The sequence below is a fragment of the Arachis hypogaea genome, chromosome 5, assembly GCF_003086295.3.
Source record: "Arachis hypogaea cultivar Tifrunner chromosome 5, arahy.Tifrunner.gnm2.J5K5, whole genome shotgun sequence".
NCBI lineage: Eukaryota > Viridiplantae > Streptophyta > Magnoliopsida > Fabales > Fabaceae > Arachis > Arachis hypogaea.
The window spans coordinates 3,226,603-3,244,110 of record NC_092040.1 but is presented as its reverse complement, the minus strand read 5'-3'; the positions used below and the strand labels follow the sequence as shown (position 1 = coordinate 3,244,110).

Sequence of the window (17,508 nt, the reverse complement as noted above, 5' to 3'; positions counted from 1 at the left end):
ATAGATACTGAAATAAGAATGAAACTCTAATTTAATTTGCACAAAAAATAAAATTAGAATTAATTAATTGAAATTGAGATATTTTAGGTATAAAATGTTATTAAAATTTTAATTTTCATTCCAAAAAATTTCAGTCTCCTGTGTCTTTATTTTTTAGAAGTATTGAAATACTGAAATTTTGAAAACAGAGACTAAAAATTTAATACCAGTATTAAGACTAACAAACATGATACTGAGTCCTAATCTCCCAATTTCTATCTTAATACTTCAAAACAAACACTATCTTAAAACATCTTAGTAAGTAAATCTATTTAACTAACTCAAATTCAGTTAAAATTACTTACATAATCTGTATGTGAATTACACATATTTTTTTTGTACGTTTCTTCTTTTTTTTTGTTCTTCTTCTATTATTGTTATTGTTGCAATATTGTTTTATAAAAATAGTTACACAAATCATTTCTTAAGAATTTTAAAATTATACGTTTTAGTTCCTCAAATTTTAAAATGTATAAAATAATCTTTAATATTTATCTTCGTTAGATAATACAATTTTCATCTACTTTAATTCAAATAGTAAAATACAAATAGTCCTTAAAAAATAAAAAAAATTCAAAACAATCCTGACAAAATCTTAAAATTAAAGTTTTAAAGCAGTCATTTTAATTAAACGAATCAAATTGAAAAGAGACTAAAATAAATGTTAAGAATTATTTTGTATATTTTAAAATTTAAAAGATTAAAATATTCAATATTAAAATTCTCAAAATTTAATTTGAGTAATTATTCCATTTTAAAATTTCTTTTCCCTTCTCCTCTTAGTGTTATTGTAGATTTTTTTATTTCTTCTTTTTATTTATTTTTTTCTTTTATTGTTTGTATTCTTTTGAAGTGGACAAAACAAGAAAAATTACAAAAAATAAAATAAAATAAAAAAGAGAAGATAAAAAAAAAGATGATAAAGAATAAAAAGTACATAAATATTTGTTAAAAAAAACAAAAATTTATCCATATAACATTTAAATTTGTGCACATAGCAAAAAAATAAAAGTAATAAAAACACTAAATGCCAGTACTTCATACTAAGTAATTCGAATGATGAAAAAAAAAATCAAAACTCCTCTTAAAGAATTCAAAAATTAATAAAACTTGATAGTCACGCACACAAAAATTTATAAAAAACAAAATTCTTAAACTGGGCCATATTATCCACTAAAATTTTTGTGTTCAATAAATTTGTTACATAGCTAGAAATTACTTCTATTATCTTTTTTGTCAATACTAATTTAGTTTTTTTATCTAATAATTTTTTGTTAAGTTTTGATAATATTTGATACTTTGAATATATTTTGTTAGTTGAGTGAGTTATTATTCTTATTTTGTAATCCTTTAAAATTTTTAGTGTTAATTACTACAAAATTTTTATATTATGTACTAAAATTTTTGTACTTAATAATTTCTGTTGAACATATATAAAAGAAGGAAGAAAAAAAAGACAAAAAAAATTAAATAAGAGATGAAAAAAAACTATAAAAAAGCATATATACATAAATATGTGAACTTAGTTAAAAAAATGTTAAGTATTTCTATATTTTAAAAGAAAACTGCTGGATAACACAATTTTTCTTTGAATTTGTTTTATATCAATTCTAATTAATTTTTTTCTAAAATTATTAGTCATTTGACCCTTTTTTTTTAAATAATTAGATTTTGATAATATTCAGAAATGAATTTGAATCTTCTAAATTTTAAATTTATATTTTAGAGACTAAAATATAATCTTTTATCTTTAAATAATTTTTCTCTTATATTTATTTTTAATCTCACTTATAAAATAAATAATAAAAAATTATATTTTATTATCTAAAGTATAATTCAAATTTTAAAAAATTCAAATTCTTCATAAATGATAGAGGACAATCCTTTATATATGTGTTGAGTCAACATAGTGGAGGACAGACTTTACTTTGTTAATTAGTAAATTAAAGAAAATTAACGGTTCAATAACTTATAAAGATATACTAAGAAATTTTGATGTTCGTTGTCAACTACTGTGGAAGGCCAATGCCCTCGTTTAATCAACTAATATGGATGGTTGCATTTGTTCATAGGATCAGGATACGGAGATAGAAATATAAATTGCATTTGTTTATAGAGATAAAATATTAAGATAAAAATAAAAGACGTAAAATTATATTTAATAAATAAAATAAGAATAAAAATAATATGTATAAAAATATTAAATTAGTGTATTTATGTTAATTTTAATAAAAAATATAAAAATACTAATAAATAATATAATTTTTTTATTATTTTTGTTAATTTTTATAGTTATACTTTTATTATTATATTTTTTTCAAAATTTTTAAATAAAAATAAATTAAATTTTTATAATTTATTTTATTTTATTACTAAACAAAATATAAGAATACTAAATTTTATATTTCTGTTATTTATGTTTTATTCTTAGTATCATGTCTTGTCCTGTTCATAGAAACAAACGTAATCATAAAAACACAAAATTATGTTTGAGATATGTATAGAAATATTGTGTCTAAAAATACTGAGTTAGTATATTTTATATTCATCTTAAAAAATAAAACATAAAAATACTAATAAATAACACAACTTATTTTTTATTATTTTTATTATTTTTTTATAATTGTATTTTTATTATTATATATATTTTTTAAATTTTTAAATAAAAAAATAAAAAAATAAAAAATTCATAATTTATTTTAATTTATCATTAAACAAAATACAAAAATACTAAATTTTATATTTCTTATTTTTTATATTTTATCTTATTCTATTCACTCGAATAAACAACCTTTTTTTTTTTGCACTTATAAAAAGTAAAAACAGAAAATTCTTAGCATTTAGCATCATCCAAAAGGTTTCACGTCAATGACATCACAACACACCATCACACCTTAGACATTTTCTCTCCTTAGTAATAACTTGATTCGCTTTCTTATTCATTTATTCAAAACCTATCCATTATTCATCTTATTTTATAATGATGATAAGATTATCAAAATTACAAATATACATTAGATAAATAATTAGTTTACATGGATTTTATAGTTTTGGAATTGTGAATGTACAAAAATCTTTTAGTTAATATATTAACTGATTTTTATTATTTCTAATGTTATATAACAACTATCTTCTATTAATTCAATACATAAAGATGCAAGATGTTCAAATCATATAAATTCATATTTTGATAATAGAAAAGAAAATCAGCACTTCTCATTTTATTTTATCCTTCTCATGCAATAGCCATAAACTGGAGGAAACTAGCAAGAAACAGAGTGAAACAGAGTCAAATTTGTCATAAATAATAAAATAATATAATAATTAACGTATAAAAAAGACCCTCCATCGCTTCCTTCTTTTTAATTTGCATCAAAATTTCACACTAATAATGCACCACCAGCACCACCGCTAGCCGCCATTAAAAACTTTAACAGCACTGACATGTCTCCACCACACTCGCCACTCTCCGCCGCCGCCATCATCTTCATCCTCCTGGTCATCCCGGCGGCCACAACCACCATCTCAGCCGCCACCAACTTCAAAACCGAAAAATACACCTGGGGCCCCTTTGACGCCTCCTACTACGACAACTTCTCCGTCATCAACGGCAACATCAATTTCGGCGCCCTCCAGGTCACACCGGAGAGCGCCGGCGCTGTCAGCCTCAACAACATCTCCGGCAGAGTCTTCAACGACGAACCCTTCGCTCTCTGGACCGACGATTCCACACTCTTCTCCTTCAACACCTCCTTCCTCGTCAACGTTTTCCGCGTCAACAACACCATCCCCGGCGAAGGCATCACGTTCCTCATTGCGCCGAATCTCACTATCCCTAACAACAGCTACGGCGGTTTTCTCGGCCTTACAAACTCCACCACCGACGGCAGCTCCGACAACAAGATCGTCGCCGTTGAGCTCGACACCGTGAAGCAGGCCTACGATCCAGACAACAACCACATCGGTCTGAACATCAACTCCGTCAATTCCACCGTCACCGTTCCACTGTCCAAATTCGGTTACGAGATCTCACCAAACGGTACAGCGTTCTACGTGATCTGGATCGACTACGACGGTTCACGCAGGGTCATAAACGTCTTTATGGCTCCCCAGGCCGATAAAGACAGTCCAATAGTGGCAAAACCGTCAAAACCGGTGTTGAATTCGACACTAGATCTTCGAGATTTCGTTAGCCAGAAATCCTTTTTCGGATTCTCAGCTTCAACAGGGAAAACCATTGAATTGAACTGCGTCTTGAGATGGAACGTATCAATAGAAACCCTTCCCAAGAAAAGTAGCGGTAACGGAAACAATAAAGGGATCTCGATTGGGCTTGGTGTGGGCGTTCCTATAGTGGTTATTGGTGTTGGTGGTGTAGGTGTGTTCCTGTGGTGCTGCGTGTTGAGGAAAAATTGTGATAATGGTTCGAATTCTGAAATTATGGGCGCGCTTAAGAGCTTGCCTGGAACACCGAGGGAATTTAAGTTTCAAGAATTGAAGAAGGCTACGAATAATTTTGATGAGAAGAACAATAAACTTGGACAGGGTGGGTTTGGTGTGGTTTATAGAGGGACTCTTCCAATGGAGAAGCTTCAAGTGGCCGTTAAGATGTTCTCTAGGGACAAGATGAAGAGCACTGATGATTTCTTGGCTGAACTTACAATCATCAATAGGCTCCGCCACAAGCACCTTGTCAAATTACTTGGTATGTTTCTAAATTAATTTCTTACTTGTTTATTAAATTACTGCTTTAATGATAATAATCTAGCAGTCACTGTCAGGAATAAGAAGAAGTTAGATTGAACTTGACAGTGTTAGGATCTAGATTCGTTATTGTTTTGATTATGACGATGGTGATGATGATCAAGGGATCGAACTAGGAATATTTGAGACCTAGAGAGTGATCCATGGTGTCTTGTCGAATTAATTAGCGGCCATGATTGATGTAGTTGCATTTAGTGCAAGTACATATATTCGCTGACAATTTTGACCATCTAATAATAGAATGGTTGGTGATGGTGTCATAATTAAAATTACGAGTTTCTCCTTCTTTTCCAGTTTTCCTTTGATTAGAGATATAATTGGAAAAAATTGGTTTAAATGGTAGATGTTTTATTCTTTAAGGTGTAAGCTATATTTTTTTTAAGTGAAAAATGAAAAAACATTGTTGAGAGAACTAGTCTTACTATTTTTTATATGAATATTTTCCCTCAAGTAGGTCGTGTAAAGAATAACTAAAAAAGAGAAAATGATGAAACATAGTTGCACATGGCCAAAATCTGATGAGTTCTAAAATGTTCATCCATCCCCTTTAGTTAGAATTGACCTTCTTGCCGTTCTTGGAGGCTTGATCAACATATATCTTCAGATTTGGTATCCTTATTTTGTCTTTTTTTTCCTTCCCTTTTCATTGGTTCCACTAAGGCACTAATTGTCTTTTGAAAGTGACCTTGTATTCCTTATGTACTTGGTCAATATCAACCCTTACCATAGAGCCAAAAAAAATTTTGTTACCAAATTTCATTATTATAATGACAAATGACCTCACTTTTGCGTGGATATGTAGAATTTATCTAATTATTATATGAATTTAATTTTAATGCACTATCAGTATAAAATAATTTTATACGTGCATCTAATTATGTAAAGTTACATCAGTAAAAATAACTACATTTCACATTGACCGCGTAAAATGGTCATTCAAAAGAACAAATGTGATTGCACGACGGTGTAAAACACTTAATACTCTCAGTGGATCAAAATTAAACTCTTATTATATTATAAAATTAAATTGTGACTTTCACTTTGATTAATATAATGATATTTATACTTCATTCGACAATAAGAAATAATAGGGAATTTTGAATAAACATATATAAAATAACTCACCAACATTTTTGGTCAAATTATATTGTCAATACGAGTTTATGACTTTCTAATTCATGACAATGTCAAAACTTCCTTCAGGCTAGCTAGCTTCCCATAAGGCCATAAGCCATTATTTTATTGGAAAAACTCATCAAGTCTTATTATAGCAAGAGCAAAGATCGTTAAGTCACCAAAAAAAAAAAAATTCTAAGGTCGTTATCTTCTTATCGTAATACATATCAATTTTGCTTATCTTGACTTACAAGTAAAATTAATTAGGTGTAGTAGCAGTAGTATATAACTATATATAATACTAAGCATATCTCTCTATATATGTGGTCAACGGCATTGGTTTATCAGCAGTTAGCACCATATTAATGTTTCTATTTAGATGATTGACTTTGTTGATCTAAAATTTAATTATTCAGGATGGTGCCACAAGAACGGGGTGCTACTCTTAGTGTACGAATACATGCCTAATGGAAGCTTAGACAACCACATTTTCTTTGAAGAAGGAACAAGCAAAACCCCATTAAGTTGGCATCTAAGATATAAGATCATATCAGGGGTAGCTTCTGCATTGAACTATCTACACAACGAGTATGATCAAAAAGTAATCCACAGAGATCTTAAAGCAAGTAACATAATGCTAGACTCCGACTTCAATGCACGGTTAGGCGACTTTGGTTTGGCCCGCGCAATTGAAAACGAAAAAACATCATACGCGGAGCTAGAAGGAGTGCCAGGAACAATGGGCTACATTGCCCCAGAGTGCTTCCACACGGGCAAGGCCACGCGCGAATCCGATGTGTATGGATTTGGCGCGGTCTTGCTGGAGGTGGTGTGTGGACAGAGGCCATGGACAAAGAATTTGGACTATCAGTTTCTTGTGGATTGGGTTTGGCACTTGCACCGCGAGAGACGGATACTAGAGGCAGTGGATCCAAGGCTAGAGAATGAGTTTGAGGCTGAAGAAGCAGAAAGGGTGTTGAAATTGGGGTTAGCATGCTCTCATCCCATTGCAAGTGAGAGGCCTAAGATGCAGACAATTGTTCAGATCATATCAGGGTCAGTTCCTGTTCCTCATGTTCCACCCTTCAAGCCATCTTTTGTGTGGCCTGCTGTGGATCTTGGAAGCTTTGCAAGTGATCTCACATCACTAGCAAACACTGAGTACACTCCAATTAACACACATTCCTCTATGAATCTTGAGTTCTCAAGTAACAGTTCCTTGGTCTAATAATGTGGCCTCTTTTTTCTAAAATAGATTTTGCTTCAGTCCTGTTTGTTCACACATCCAAATCAATTTTCGTCCCTTGGAAATGTGGAAGAAGTTCAATTCAGACTTTTTCCACTTCTTTGTTTTGATTTGACTTGATTGATCAGTAATTAAGTATATATTCTTTAATACATAGTCCTTTTTTTTCTCTTTTCCCTCTAATTTTTATTTGAAAGGAAAGAAATTGGGGAACTCTGTGTATGTATGTATGTATGTATGTAAATTTTGATGAAATATGTTGATTCAGCTTTTGATTTTTGTACTCTTTAAAAGGATAAACTAGTGTTATCTCAAAATCCCCACAAATTAATCATAAGAACATTCACTTCCGTGCACAAATATAGAATTGATGATTATAGAAGTATCAATGCTAATACAAACCAGGGCTTCCCCCTTATTGATAAAAAAGTTGCTTAATTATTTGGCAAACAATGGCCTTAATAACTCAAGGGCTTCATTAGTGCGCATCTTGTTGGACATTATTCTTAGCTTTCTCTAATCTTCATGAAAAAAAAGGATGATAAATGCATTTGTGATCATGGTCTACCAATTCTTTTGGGGCCTCAACATTTCTATTCCTAGATGCTAACACACATGTGGCAATTGACCAACGAGTTTTTGCTTCCTTGCATTGTACCCTGTGCTTCACATTGCAAAACCTTCCATTTCTGTCACTATTCCTTTTGTTACATGCTTTCAGTGAAAAAAAAATTAATACGATCGTATACATTGATTTACGAATAGTCTAAATTTCCATGGTCACCACTATTAACTAACACAGAACAGTTCATAAATATCTATTTTATAAACTGAAGTCCAATTAGAGAAGTGGTTGACTATACTACTCCTCCTTCTCATAACAGTTTTGATTTAGTTGTACTAATTAATACTTTAATAGTGACTAATTCATAAATAATTTTATGGGCAAATCACACTATTAAATTATAGTGGATGAGAAATTACATGATTCTACCAAAGCAAAAAACGTAACATGGATCAACCAGAATTCGAATCAAACTAATTCGAATTACAAATCAACAGTAATTCGAAGTAAAATAATGTAAAAGAGTTTTTTATTTTATAATTAATTCTATAATAATTTATATAATTTTTAAAACAAAAATTTATATCATAAAAATTTATACAATAATAACAACAACAATAATAATAAGGGAAAATTATTCTAAAGGACCGTTAGGAAGATTTAATTGTTAAAAAGGATCTTTAATACCAAAATTATTAAGAAGGGCCAAATTTTTTTTATATTTAAAAAGAAGAACCAAATCTTTTTGTAAGGAAAAAAATATATCCTTAATTATTTTTTATTTATTTTTATAATCTTTAATATATGCTGTTTAATTCTCAACGCTATATAGATATGTATGAATATTCACTTGGAATTAATTAGTTAATTAATTTAAAACAAATTACTCTAAAAGATCATTAGAGAGATTTAATTATTAAAATATTGATTCTTAACTATTTTTTATTTATTTTTTATAATTTATATTAACAATTTTTATTTTTTCTAAATTTTTAGTAATTTTGATTATTTATTTATTTTTTACTTTTATCATCTTTTGCTTTGTATTCTCGTTGGATAAAGATCACAAAAAAAAAATAAAAATAAATAAACAATTAATAAAAATTACTAAAATAAAAAAAAATAAAATTTATCAACATAAAGATTATTAAAAAATAAATAAAAATAATTAAGGATATATTTATCTTTTTATAAAAAGATTTGGTTCGTCTTCTTAAATGTTATAAAAAAATTTCATCTTTTTTAATAATTTTAGTATTAAAAGTCTTTTTTAATAATTAAGTCTTTCTAACGGTCCTTTAGAATAATTTTCCCATAATAAAATAATACACTTGTCCTATAAAGCATGGCCATTACTCCGATTCTGCTTACTGTGTTCTAATAAATAATTTTTTTTAAACATATTTAGACACATTTAAATATTATTACATATTTATTATTTAGTCTTGTTTTTAACATATATTTTTAAAATGAATTAAAAATAATATATTATTAATTATTAAAACAACAAATATTATAAATATTTTATATAATTAAAAAATATTAAAATAATTAAAAAATTAATTTATATTTTATCAATAAAATATTAAAATATTATTATAATTTATTTAAAAATATTTTTATATTTTAAATATATGTTGTATTTTTTTGTATTATAAAAATTTTAAATTTATATATTCACATATTTTATATAGTGTCATCTCGTATGTGTGGCACACTTGTCAAATATCTAACCATGAAATCCTTAAATTACCCCGAAATTACCCAAACCCTAATGTACTCCCCATCATAGTGGTAAGAACCGGATCGGACTGGCCGGTTCGACCGGAAAACCGGTAATCGAACCTATTCGATTTATAGTTTAGACCGAACACGCAATTAAACCGGTAAGAACCGGACGATTCGTCAGAAACCGGCCAGTCCTATAGTGCTCCCAACATTTCACAGGTCTACGGTGCTCTAGCCGTCCTCGAAAAACCAGTAAACCGGTAATTTGGCCGATTCGATTTATAGTTTAGACCGAACACGCAATTAAACCGGTAAGAACCGGACGATTCGTCAGAAACCGGCCAGTCCTATAGTGCTCCCAGCATTTCACAGGTCTACGGTGCTCTAGCCGTCCTCGAACATTACTTACTCCTGTGCAGGACTCGAACTCATGTCTCTCTTGTTGCACTCAACAAGGTATGCCACCAAGCTGCTTTGTAACTTTTATACTTTATGTGCTAGTTAATATATATATATATATATATATATATATATATATATATATATATATATATATATATATATATATACTTTATGTGTATATGTATATACACATATACATAATTGAATTGTTTTATATTTATTTAATTTAATTTTAGTTTTATACTCACTTTTTTTTAATATATAATACTTTAGGATTTATACCATTATTAAAATGTTAGTTAATATATTTATTTTAAATTTTTTAAAATATTAAGTTAAGTAGTATGTCTTCAAAGATTTTGACTTAGGACTAATTAATAGAAATATATAAGCATCACTATTAAATTTCACATAATAAATTGATAGAGGGACATAACGTATCCATGGTTTACTGTCGTGAAAGACCAAATTGATACTTTACTTTTTTCAAGGGCTAATTAATCTGAAGTCAAAAATTTCAAGAACCTAATTCTCACTTTACTAAATTTTTTACTATTTTATATTTTTTATTCATGTGAAACCGATTTTATCAGTTCAACCAGTGATTTATCAATTGAACCAGTAACCTGACCGGTTCGATCACCGATCCGATTCTTACAACTATGCTCCATACTCCATTACACAGAACACACACGTTCCTTCCCCCCTCACCCAGCGCCACAAACTCTCCCACCAATCCAGACCTCCTCACAGCCCCGTCGTCCTCCCTCTCCTCCGTCTACCGCCGGACAACAGCAACTCGTACCAGCAGCCTTTTGTCTCCCTCTCCTTTCCTTGTAGCACCCCTCCCTCTCCGTCGTCCTCCACGGCTCCACGCAGCATCAGCAGCCGCCGTGGTCCTCTGCGTACAGTAGCAGCACGCACCAGCACTCCCCGTATCGCCCTTCACTCCGCCGTCGCTCAAGCTTCAAGGTCTTGCAGCGCCTTCCATCCGCACAGTCCCTGTTTTTGCCGTCCAGCCCCGCCGTGTCGTCTTCCCTGCACTGTCTGTTTATCTAGAACGGAGCCCTAGGTGTTGGGATTTTTCTGAACTTTTTCTTTTCTGACTTCTAATTGGTTTTAGGTTGTGACTTGATAATTTTTCTGTTCGTCATGATTATTGGTTCTTGGTACTGATTTAATAATTGCGGTTATGATGATTTTCAATTTGTTATGATTATTGGTTCTGATTTTCCATTTTTATTCTGATTATTTGTTCTCTATCTTTTTTTATTCTGATTTTCTTTGTTATGATTCTTTGCTGTTTTGTTCTGAAAAGAGTGGTAAAGCTGTGAATTTTAAATGGTAAGAAATCAATGAGAAAGTTAGTAAAATCATAAACACAAACAATATTGTAAAACTGGACGCGTTTAAATAACAATACCCTAGACCTGGTTATAATAATTTGCACCAATGACAAGAATTTTTTACCAGACTAGAGAAGCAAATGCAAACATGGTTGATAACAACTATTGGTCTAAAACTAATTCAATGCAAAATAAAATGTCAAGGAGCATGAGCATGTGATAATCAAAAGTCATTAATTTGCTAAAGAAAAAATTAAAAGACTTGTGTTTTAACCAAAGTAACAAATAGGAATAGAAGGTCCCTTGTCTTGTCTCCAACACATCATTGAAAGCAAAACGGTCTTTTATATTAATGAAAATTTGATGCCAACCATACACAGTGGAGAATCAACACTCCACAAAATAACAATCAAGTATATAACTAGAAAATATTACTATTCAGAATCATCAATCTCTACAGTCTCGCTCTTTTTGAAATCACTGATAGCCTTATCAAAAGTGCTCCTTACATGTTGGCAGATAAGCATCAGATCTTGACATGCATCCTTTAAAACTTCTCGTGCCGGATCCCCTACAGTTGCATAATGATAAAGCAATGAACACAATAAGACCAAATGAATGATAATTGGATTAAATCAATAAATTTTATGGGAATGCCTGCGGGTATTAACATGTCCTCAATCTATCTCCCAGTCAATGCTATATATATGACTTTTGAACATTGAATAGGACTTAATTCACCACACTTTTCTCAAAACAATAATTTCAGCCTCAAGTTCAATCATGCATGAGACAACAAATTAGACTTTACTCATATCTTCCTGAAATGGCCAGAAACCACCTTAAGAGGAGCAGCTAAAATAAAGAAAAGAGGATCAAATTAAGACCACTTGAATGATAACAAGATGAAATTTGAAATGCCAAGAAAGCAATAGGATCAGGCTTGGAAAATTGCCATAGATATGAGATGATGAAAAAAAAGGTGCTGTGAAAAACTTTGTAGAAAAGCAATCATGATTAATCATTGTCCTCTCATCTTTATTAGGTGAAGAGATATAGTTCACATGATGATACCTACTACAGTTGAAAGGCATGCCATATGTTACCTGTTGTCTGGACTCTGATGTTAACGCGGTTATCAGACGGATGAGGAATGCTGTACCCACAAAATGTAACTCTTGGACTGCAAGAAACATTACTGATATCACCTCATTAGGATATATAGTACTAAAAATAAAAGCTATAAGTGAAGGAGTGAAAAAGAGAGATGCAAAACCTAAACTAATGGATAATTAATTATGTGCCACAAAAAATACAGAGAGAAATCAAAAGCAATAGAGATATTTGGCTCAATCCCCGTCCTCTCCTCACAGATATGTGGGAGAAATTCATGCTTCACAATAAGGATTCAGTTTAGTTTATATTTATTTATTTCAAGAATTCATTAATTCTTTTGGTGAATTTTTACAAAGTCTTACACTTGTTACCATTGGTCTAATGCAACCCTCCTCTTTATCATGTATAAGGACCAAGTATGTAAAGATTTATAGTAAAGCAAAATCTAGACAATGTTTGATTGGTCATTATAAGGAAGACATGAATTTAGAGCAGCATGCTGCTTACTTCTTTATTTTGGTGGTTGGAAAGAAATGCCTCAAATTCAAAGGTATTTCCTGGTACTAAATTAATTGTTGGATACAGAGCTTTTGCATTGCTATTTGCTAATGGATTTTCCTGACATGGTTGCTATAAGGGAACCTTGTATGATATCGCTTACACTTAGGACATATATTGAATTCCATTGACTGATTTTGAAAATATTTCTAATATAAAATCAAGGGCTAATAGGAACCAATTGAAATTGGGTCAAGCGATGACTTCTGCAGGGAAATGTAAAACTGAAGGGATGCGCCACTTATGTGTCAAGTTTGTTGTAACTAGTAAGAAGGGAGAATATGGAGAGCAGTTAGGCATCTAAATTGGGAGATTCTTGGGGTGTGTAACTGCTTAATGCTCCAATAAGGTTTCTTTCATTTCAGCTATATAGCTATAGCAATATATACTGCTTCTTTTATTTCTGTGTCATTTTATGTAGTTTCCTCTCAAAATGCAAGAATAAATTCCTAAGATTAAAAACACATGGCTTTCACACTACTTACTCTTGATTTAATGTGAATCTCATAGAATTTGCAAATGTATGATCCTCATCTGCCAGAGAAAAAGTTGATTTACTCTGATCAGAGTGTGACCCATGCTCCATCACTGACAACTAATCTGAAACCTGACAAAAACAAACAAAAAAATAAAAATTAAGTGAGCTTCAAAAATAATAATACTGAGTATCCGTCAGAAAATAGGATAGCAGCTACTCTGGCTAGGGGTGTTTGGTTTGCAGTCTGGTTCGGATTTTAGAAGAAAAAAAAAACATCCGCACAAATTATACATAAAAATTCGATATGGTTTGGTTCGGTTTTTTTGTGAGGCCAACCAAACCAACTAGAAATAGATTGGTTTGATTCGGTTTTTCAATTTTTACGCTAATTAAAAAAATATGTTCTAAAGGAAATTTATCTTCATGCTTAATGCCATCTTTACCACTCTTTTCAGAACAAAACAACAAAGAATCATAACAAAAAAATTCAAATAAAAAAACAGTAGAGAACCAATAATCATATTTGCTATGACTGATTTATGATTTATGGCCAGAGATTCCACTTTTCTTTTAAAGCACAAGTTATAACAACATGCAATATCTTGAAACCAGGATCACTCAATGGGTTGAGCTTCTTTAATCAAACCAAATCTTCTAAAAGTACTAGCTTCTAATTTCCTTTGGCAATGGGTTTAAGTGGCAAAGTTCGTTCTATAAATAGTAGAACCTGTGGCTAGTGTTTAGTGGTTACTTAAGGCAAAGGTTACCAAAATAAAAAAGAATAAAAACAGTGAAGTGAGTCAGCAAACAGAAACAAAAAATTACACAAGCTCGCAAAAGAGAAAAGAAAAACAAAAGTAAAGAAGAACCAAAACACCACTCAACTTGATTCACACAAAGGAAAATAAAGTGAAGTTCTTTGATCTAATCAAATCTTTGGTGTTAACCCAATCTTCTTTCCATCCCTCCCAATGATAATTATTGTTCTTGTTCACATTTGCTATGAGAGATCAAGCTTGCTAAGCATTGAATTGACATTGATACACGCATAGATACATAATAAACCCAGAAGATGCCCATGGCCTCATTAACAAAACATGCAATAAATTCCAAAACTTTTTAACAAACAATTGAGGCCCATGAGTATCATCAGGAGTTCCTCACTTAATTAGTAAGGAAGGTGATAGATCTGCATATTCAAGCTTGCCTTTGTGAAATTTATCTTCATGCTCAATGCCATCTTTACCACTCTTTTCAGAACAAAACAGCAAAGAATCATAACAAAGAAAATCAGAATAAAAAAAGGTAGAGAACAAATAATCAGAATAAAAATGGAAAATCAGAACCAATAATCATAACAAATTGAAAATCATCATAACCGCAATCATTAAATCAGTACCAAGAACCAATAATCATAACGAACAGAAAAATTATCAAGTCACAACCTAAAACCAATTAGAAGTCAGAAAAGAAAAAGTTCAGAAAAATTAGAAAAAAATCCCAACACCTAGGGCTCCGTTCTAGATAAACAGACAGTGCAGGGAAGACGGGGCTGGACGGCAAAAACAGGGACTGCGCGGATGGAAGACGCTGCGAGACCTTGAAGCTTGAGCGACGGCGGAGTGAAGGGCGATAGGGGAGTGCTGGTGCGTGCTGCTACTGTACGCGGAGGACCACGGCGGCTGCTGATGCGTGCTGCTCTGGCCTGCTGCTGCGTAGAGCCGTGGAGGACGACGGAGAGGGAGGGGTGCTACAAGGAAAGGAGAGGGAGACAAAACGCTGCTGATATGAGTTGCTGTTGTCCGGCAGTAGACGGAGGAGAGGGAGGACGACAGGGATGTGAGGAGGTCTGGATTGGTGGGAGAGTTTGTGGCGCTGGGTGATAGGGGTGTCAATGAGGCGGGGCGGGGGCGGGGCGGGGGCGGGGGCGGGGATGCCTCCTGCTCCCCGTCCCCGCCCTCAAATTTTGTCCCCGTCCCCGCCCCATTCCCCGCTATGGGAGAATAATTGCCCCCATCCCCATTCCCCACGTTCCCCGTGTTCCCCGCGGGTCCCCATTCCCCATCTGCTTATGTTGAACATTTATATGAAAATTACCATAAAAAATTTAAAAAAATATAAAAAAAACCACAAAATGTCAAAACAACACACAAACATACATATCACAAACATACATATCTTATCCAAGATTACAACTTGCAAATAAAGAAATATAAAATCAAGTGATCATAGTTCATAAAACGAAATTTTAAAATACAACATCCATTCTTAAAAAAAGCCATAAAATAAAGTCTTCAGCTTCCAACAAACAACTCCATGTTCTCTGTTAAGGGGAGTTTTCTCATCTGCTTATGTATTACTTTCTTCCAACCACATGCAATCAATCACATTTTGCACTACAAGGGGAGTTTTCTCAAATCCGTGTACATACATATTAAAGTCAGAAACTACAGCACAAAACAGGTGAAAACCTAAGTTTAGAACTAATACTATAGTGAATAGAAAAGAAAGAAGACCAGCAACGTGTGTAGAATAATAAATAACTTTCAAACCCTACAATGGAACTCATGCATGCAACTAAATAAAGCTTCAGGTTAGATTGTCAGATACCAAAAGCCTGCAAAATTAAGCTAGTTTTCAATAGAAAATCCAAAACTGAAGTAGAACCATTCATCTTCTAAACCTGCAACAACCTCAAACTCCTTAAATCCTTCCAAACGTTTGTAAAAGGCCCTAGATTCCACTTAGTGAATCCTAATTGCAATCAAAACTCATAACTAACTTACTACAACAAACAGAGAACCTGAAACTTGAGGCCTGAAACACACTTAATCCTTGTACTAAAGTAGCTCAACCAATAAATTAAGCACAATAAGAAGGTGAATCAGCTTTATGTTTAGTCGATTCATGTATCACCGTTTTGGGTTATAATTCAATATATAAATGGTGCAGCAAATCAGAATTTTTCATTCTACAAAATATAAATTATTAATACAGAATAGCATAGCATAAACTCATCAACAGGCAACAGCTAATAAAATCAGAATTCAGAATTAATGGAAAATAAAAAAAATTAAAGTATGAAAAAAATGAAAAAAACAGCCACCAATTATCAGAAATTCATAGAACAAAACATCCATTAACAAAAACAACAGCCACCAACTTCAAAAAATCAAAATCACCATCAAATTCATGAATAAAAGCAAAAACCTAAGCTGAAATCCCAAAATAAAAGAAGAAAAGGAGAGAGTAGTGAATCTTACCAGGGATAAGAGAGAAATGGCTGAAGAGGTCAGAAACGCCGGTGAAGAGAAGAGCGGCGAACGACGGGAAGAGAGCGTACGAAACAGGGCGCACGGGGCGGGGCGGTGATGATGCAGTGTGGGCCGGGTGAAACGGACAGTGACAAGGCCGTGACGATGGTGGTCGGAGGTTGCTGGCTGGGACGACGGAGAGAATGCAGAGGAAGGGTGCAGAGAGAGACGAAGGGATTCGCGAGGAGAGGAGCACTGTCGAACAACAAATGCGGCGCTCTATGTTGGAAGTGGGAAGTGGAAATTGGAAAGAGGAGTTGGGGTTAACTTTTCTATATATATGCAAAGTGAAATTACTTAAAAACTAAAATAAAAATTAAATTTATAAAGATATTTAAGTAATTTAATATATTCAGGAATGGTAGAAAATACGGAGATGGGATCTCCGTTCGGGTCTACTTCGGGGAATTTTATCATCTATCCTCGTTTCTGCAGAAAAAAATTTTCGCTATCAAGATCTCATTCGGAGCGGTCTCTGCGGAGATTCCCGGTTCCGGGAGGTTTTTGACATCCCTAGCTGGATGAGGGGTGAAGGAACGTGTGTTCTGTGTAATGGAGTATGGAGAGTACATTAGGATTTGGATAATTTTCAGGTAATTTAGGGATTTCATAGTTAGATATTTGATAAGTGTTCACACGAGATGATACCGTATAAAATATGTGAATATATAAATTTAAAATTTTTATAATACAAAAAAATATAACATATATTTAAAATATAAAAATATTTTTAAATAAATTATAATAATATTTTAATATTTTATTAATAAAATATAAATTACTTTTTTAATTATTTTAATATTTTTTAATTATATAAAATATTTATAATATTTGTT

General features: G+C 32.0%; 2 protein-coding genes across 8 annotated transcripts; one reads left to right on the top strand and one right to left on the bottom strand.

The window, feature by feature from the left end:
* Positions 1-3,142: 3,142 nt before the first annotated feature.
* Positions 3,143-7,448, top strand: LOC112800221 (probable L-type lectin-domain containing receptor kinase S.5). The gene is made up of 2 exons (XM_025842374.3): positions 3,143-4,744; positions 6,336-7,448. The coding sequence occupies exons 1-2, from the start codon at positions 3,484-3,486 to the stop codon at positions 7,145-7,147; spliced, it is 2,073 nt and encodes a 690-aa protein (XP_025698159.1). The 5' UTR covers positions 3,143-3,483; the 3' UTR covers positions 7,148-7,448.
* Positions 7,449-11,531: 4,083 nt separating this feature from the next.
* Positions 11,532-16,967, bottom strand: LOC112800220 (uncharacterized). 7 transcript variants are annotated; one of them, XM_072236598.1, is made up of 5 exons: positions 16,622-16,926; positions 14,866-15,423; positions 13,366-13,487; positions 12,313-12,389; positions 11,532-11,777 (listed from the first exon to the last, which is right to left on the bottom strand). In XM_072236598.1, exons 3-5 carry the CDS (start codon positions 13,464-13,466, stop codon positions 11,641-11,643), a joined length of 315 nt encoding a protein of 104 aa, XP_072092699.1. In that variant the 5' UTR covers positions 13,467-13,487; positions 14,866-15,423; positions 16,622-16,926; the 3' UTR covers positions 11,532-11,640. The 7 variants fall into 7 exon arrangements, with proteins under 7 accessions (XP_072092699.1, XP_025698156.1, XP_072092701.1 ...); XM_025842371.3 differs by lacking the exon at positions 14,866-15,423 and adding an exon at positions 14,566-14,608 and having other exon boundaries at positions 12,313-12,404; XM_072236600.1 differs by lacking the exon at positions 14,866-15,423 and adding an exon at positions 14,566-14,608.
* Between the last annotated feature and the right edge of the window lie 541 nt (positions 16,968-17,508).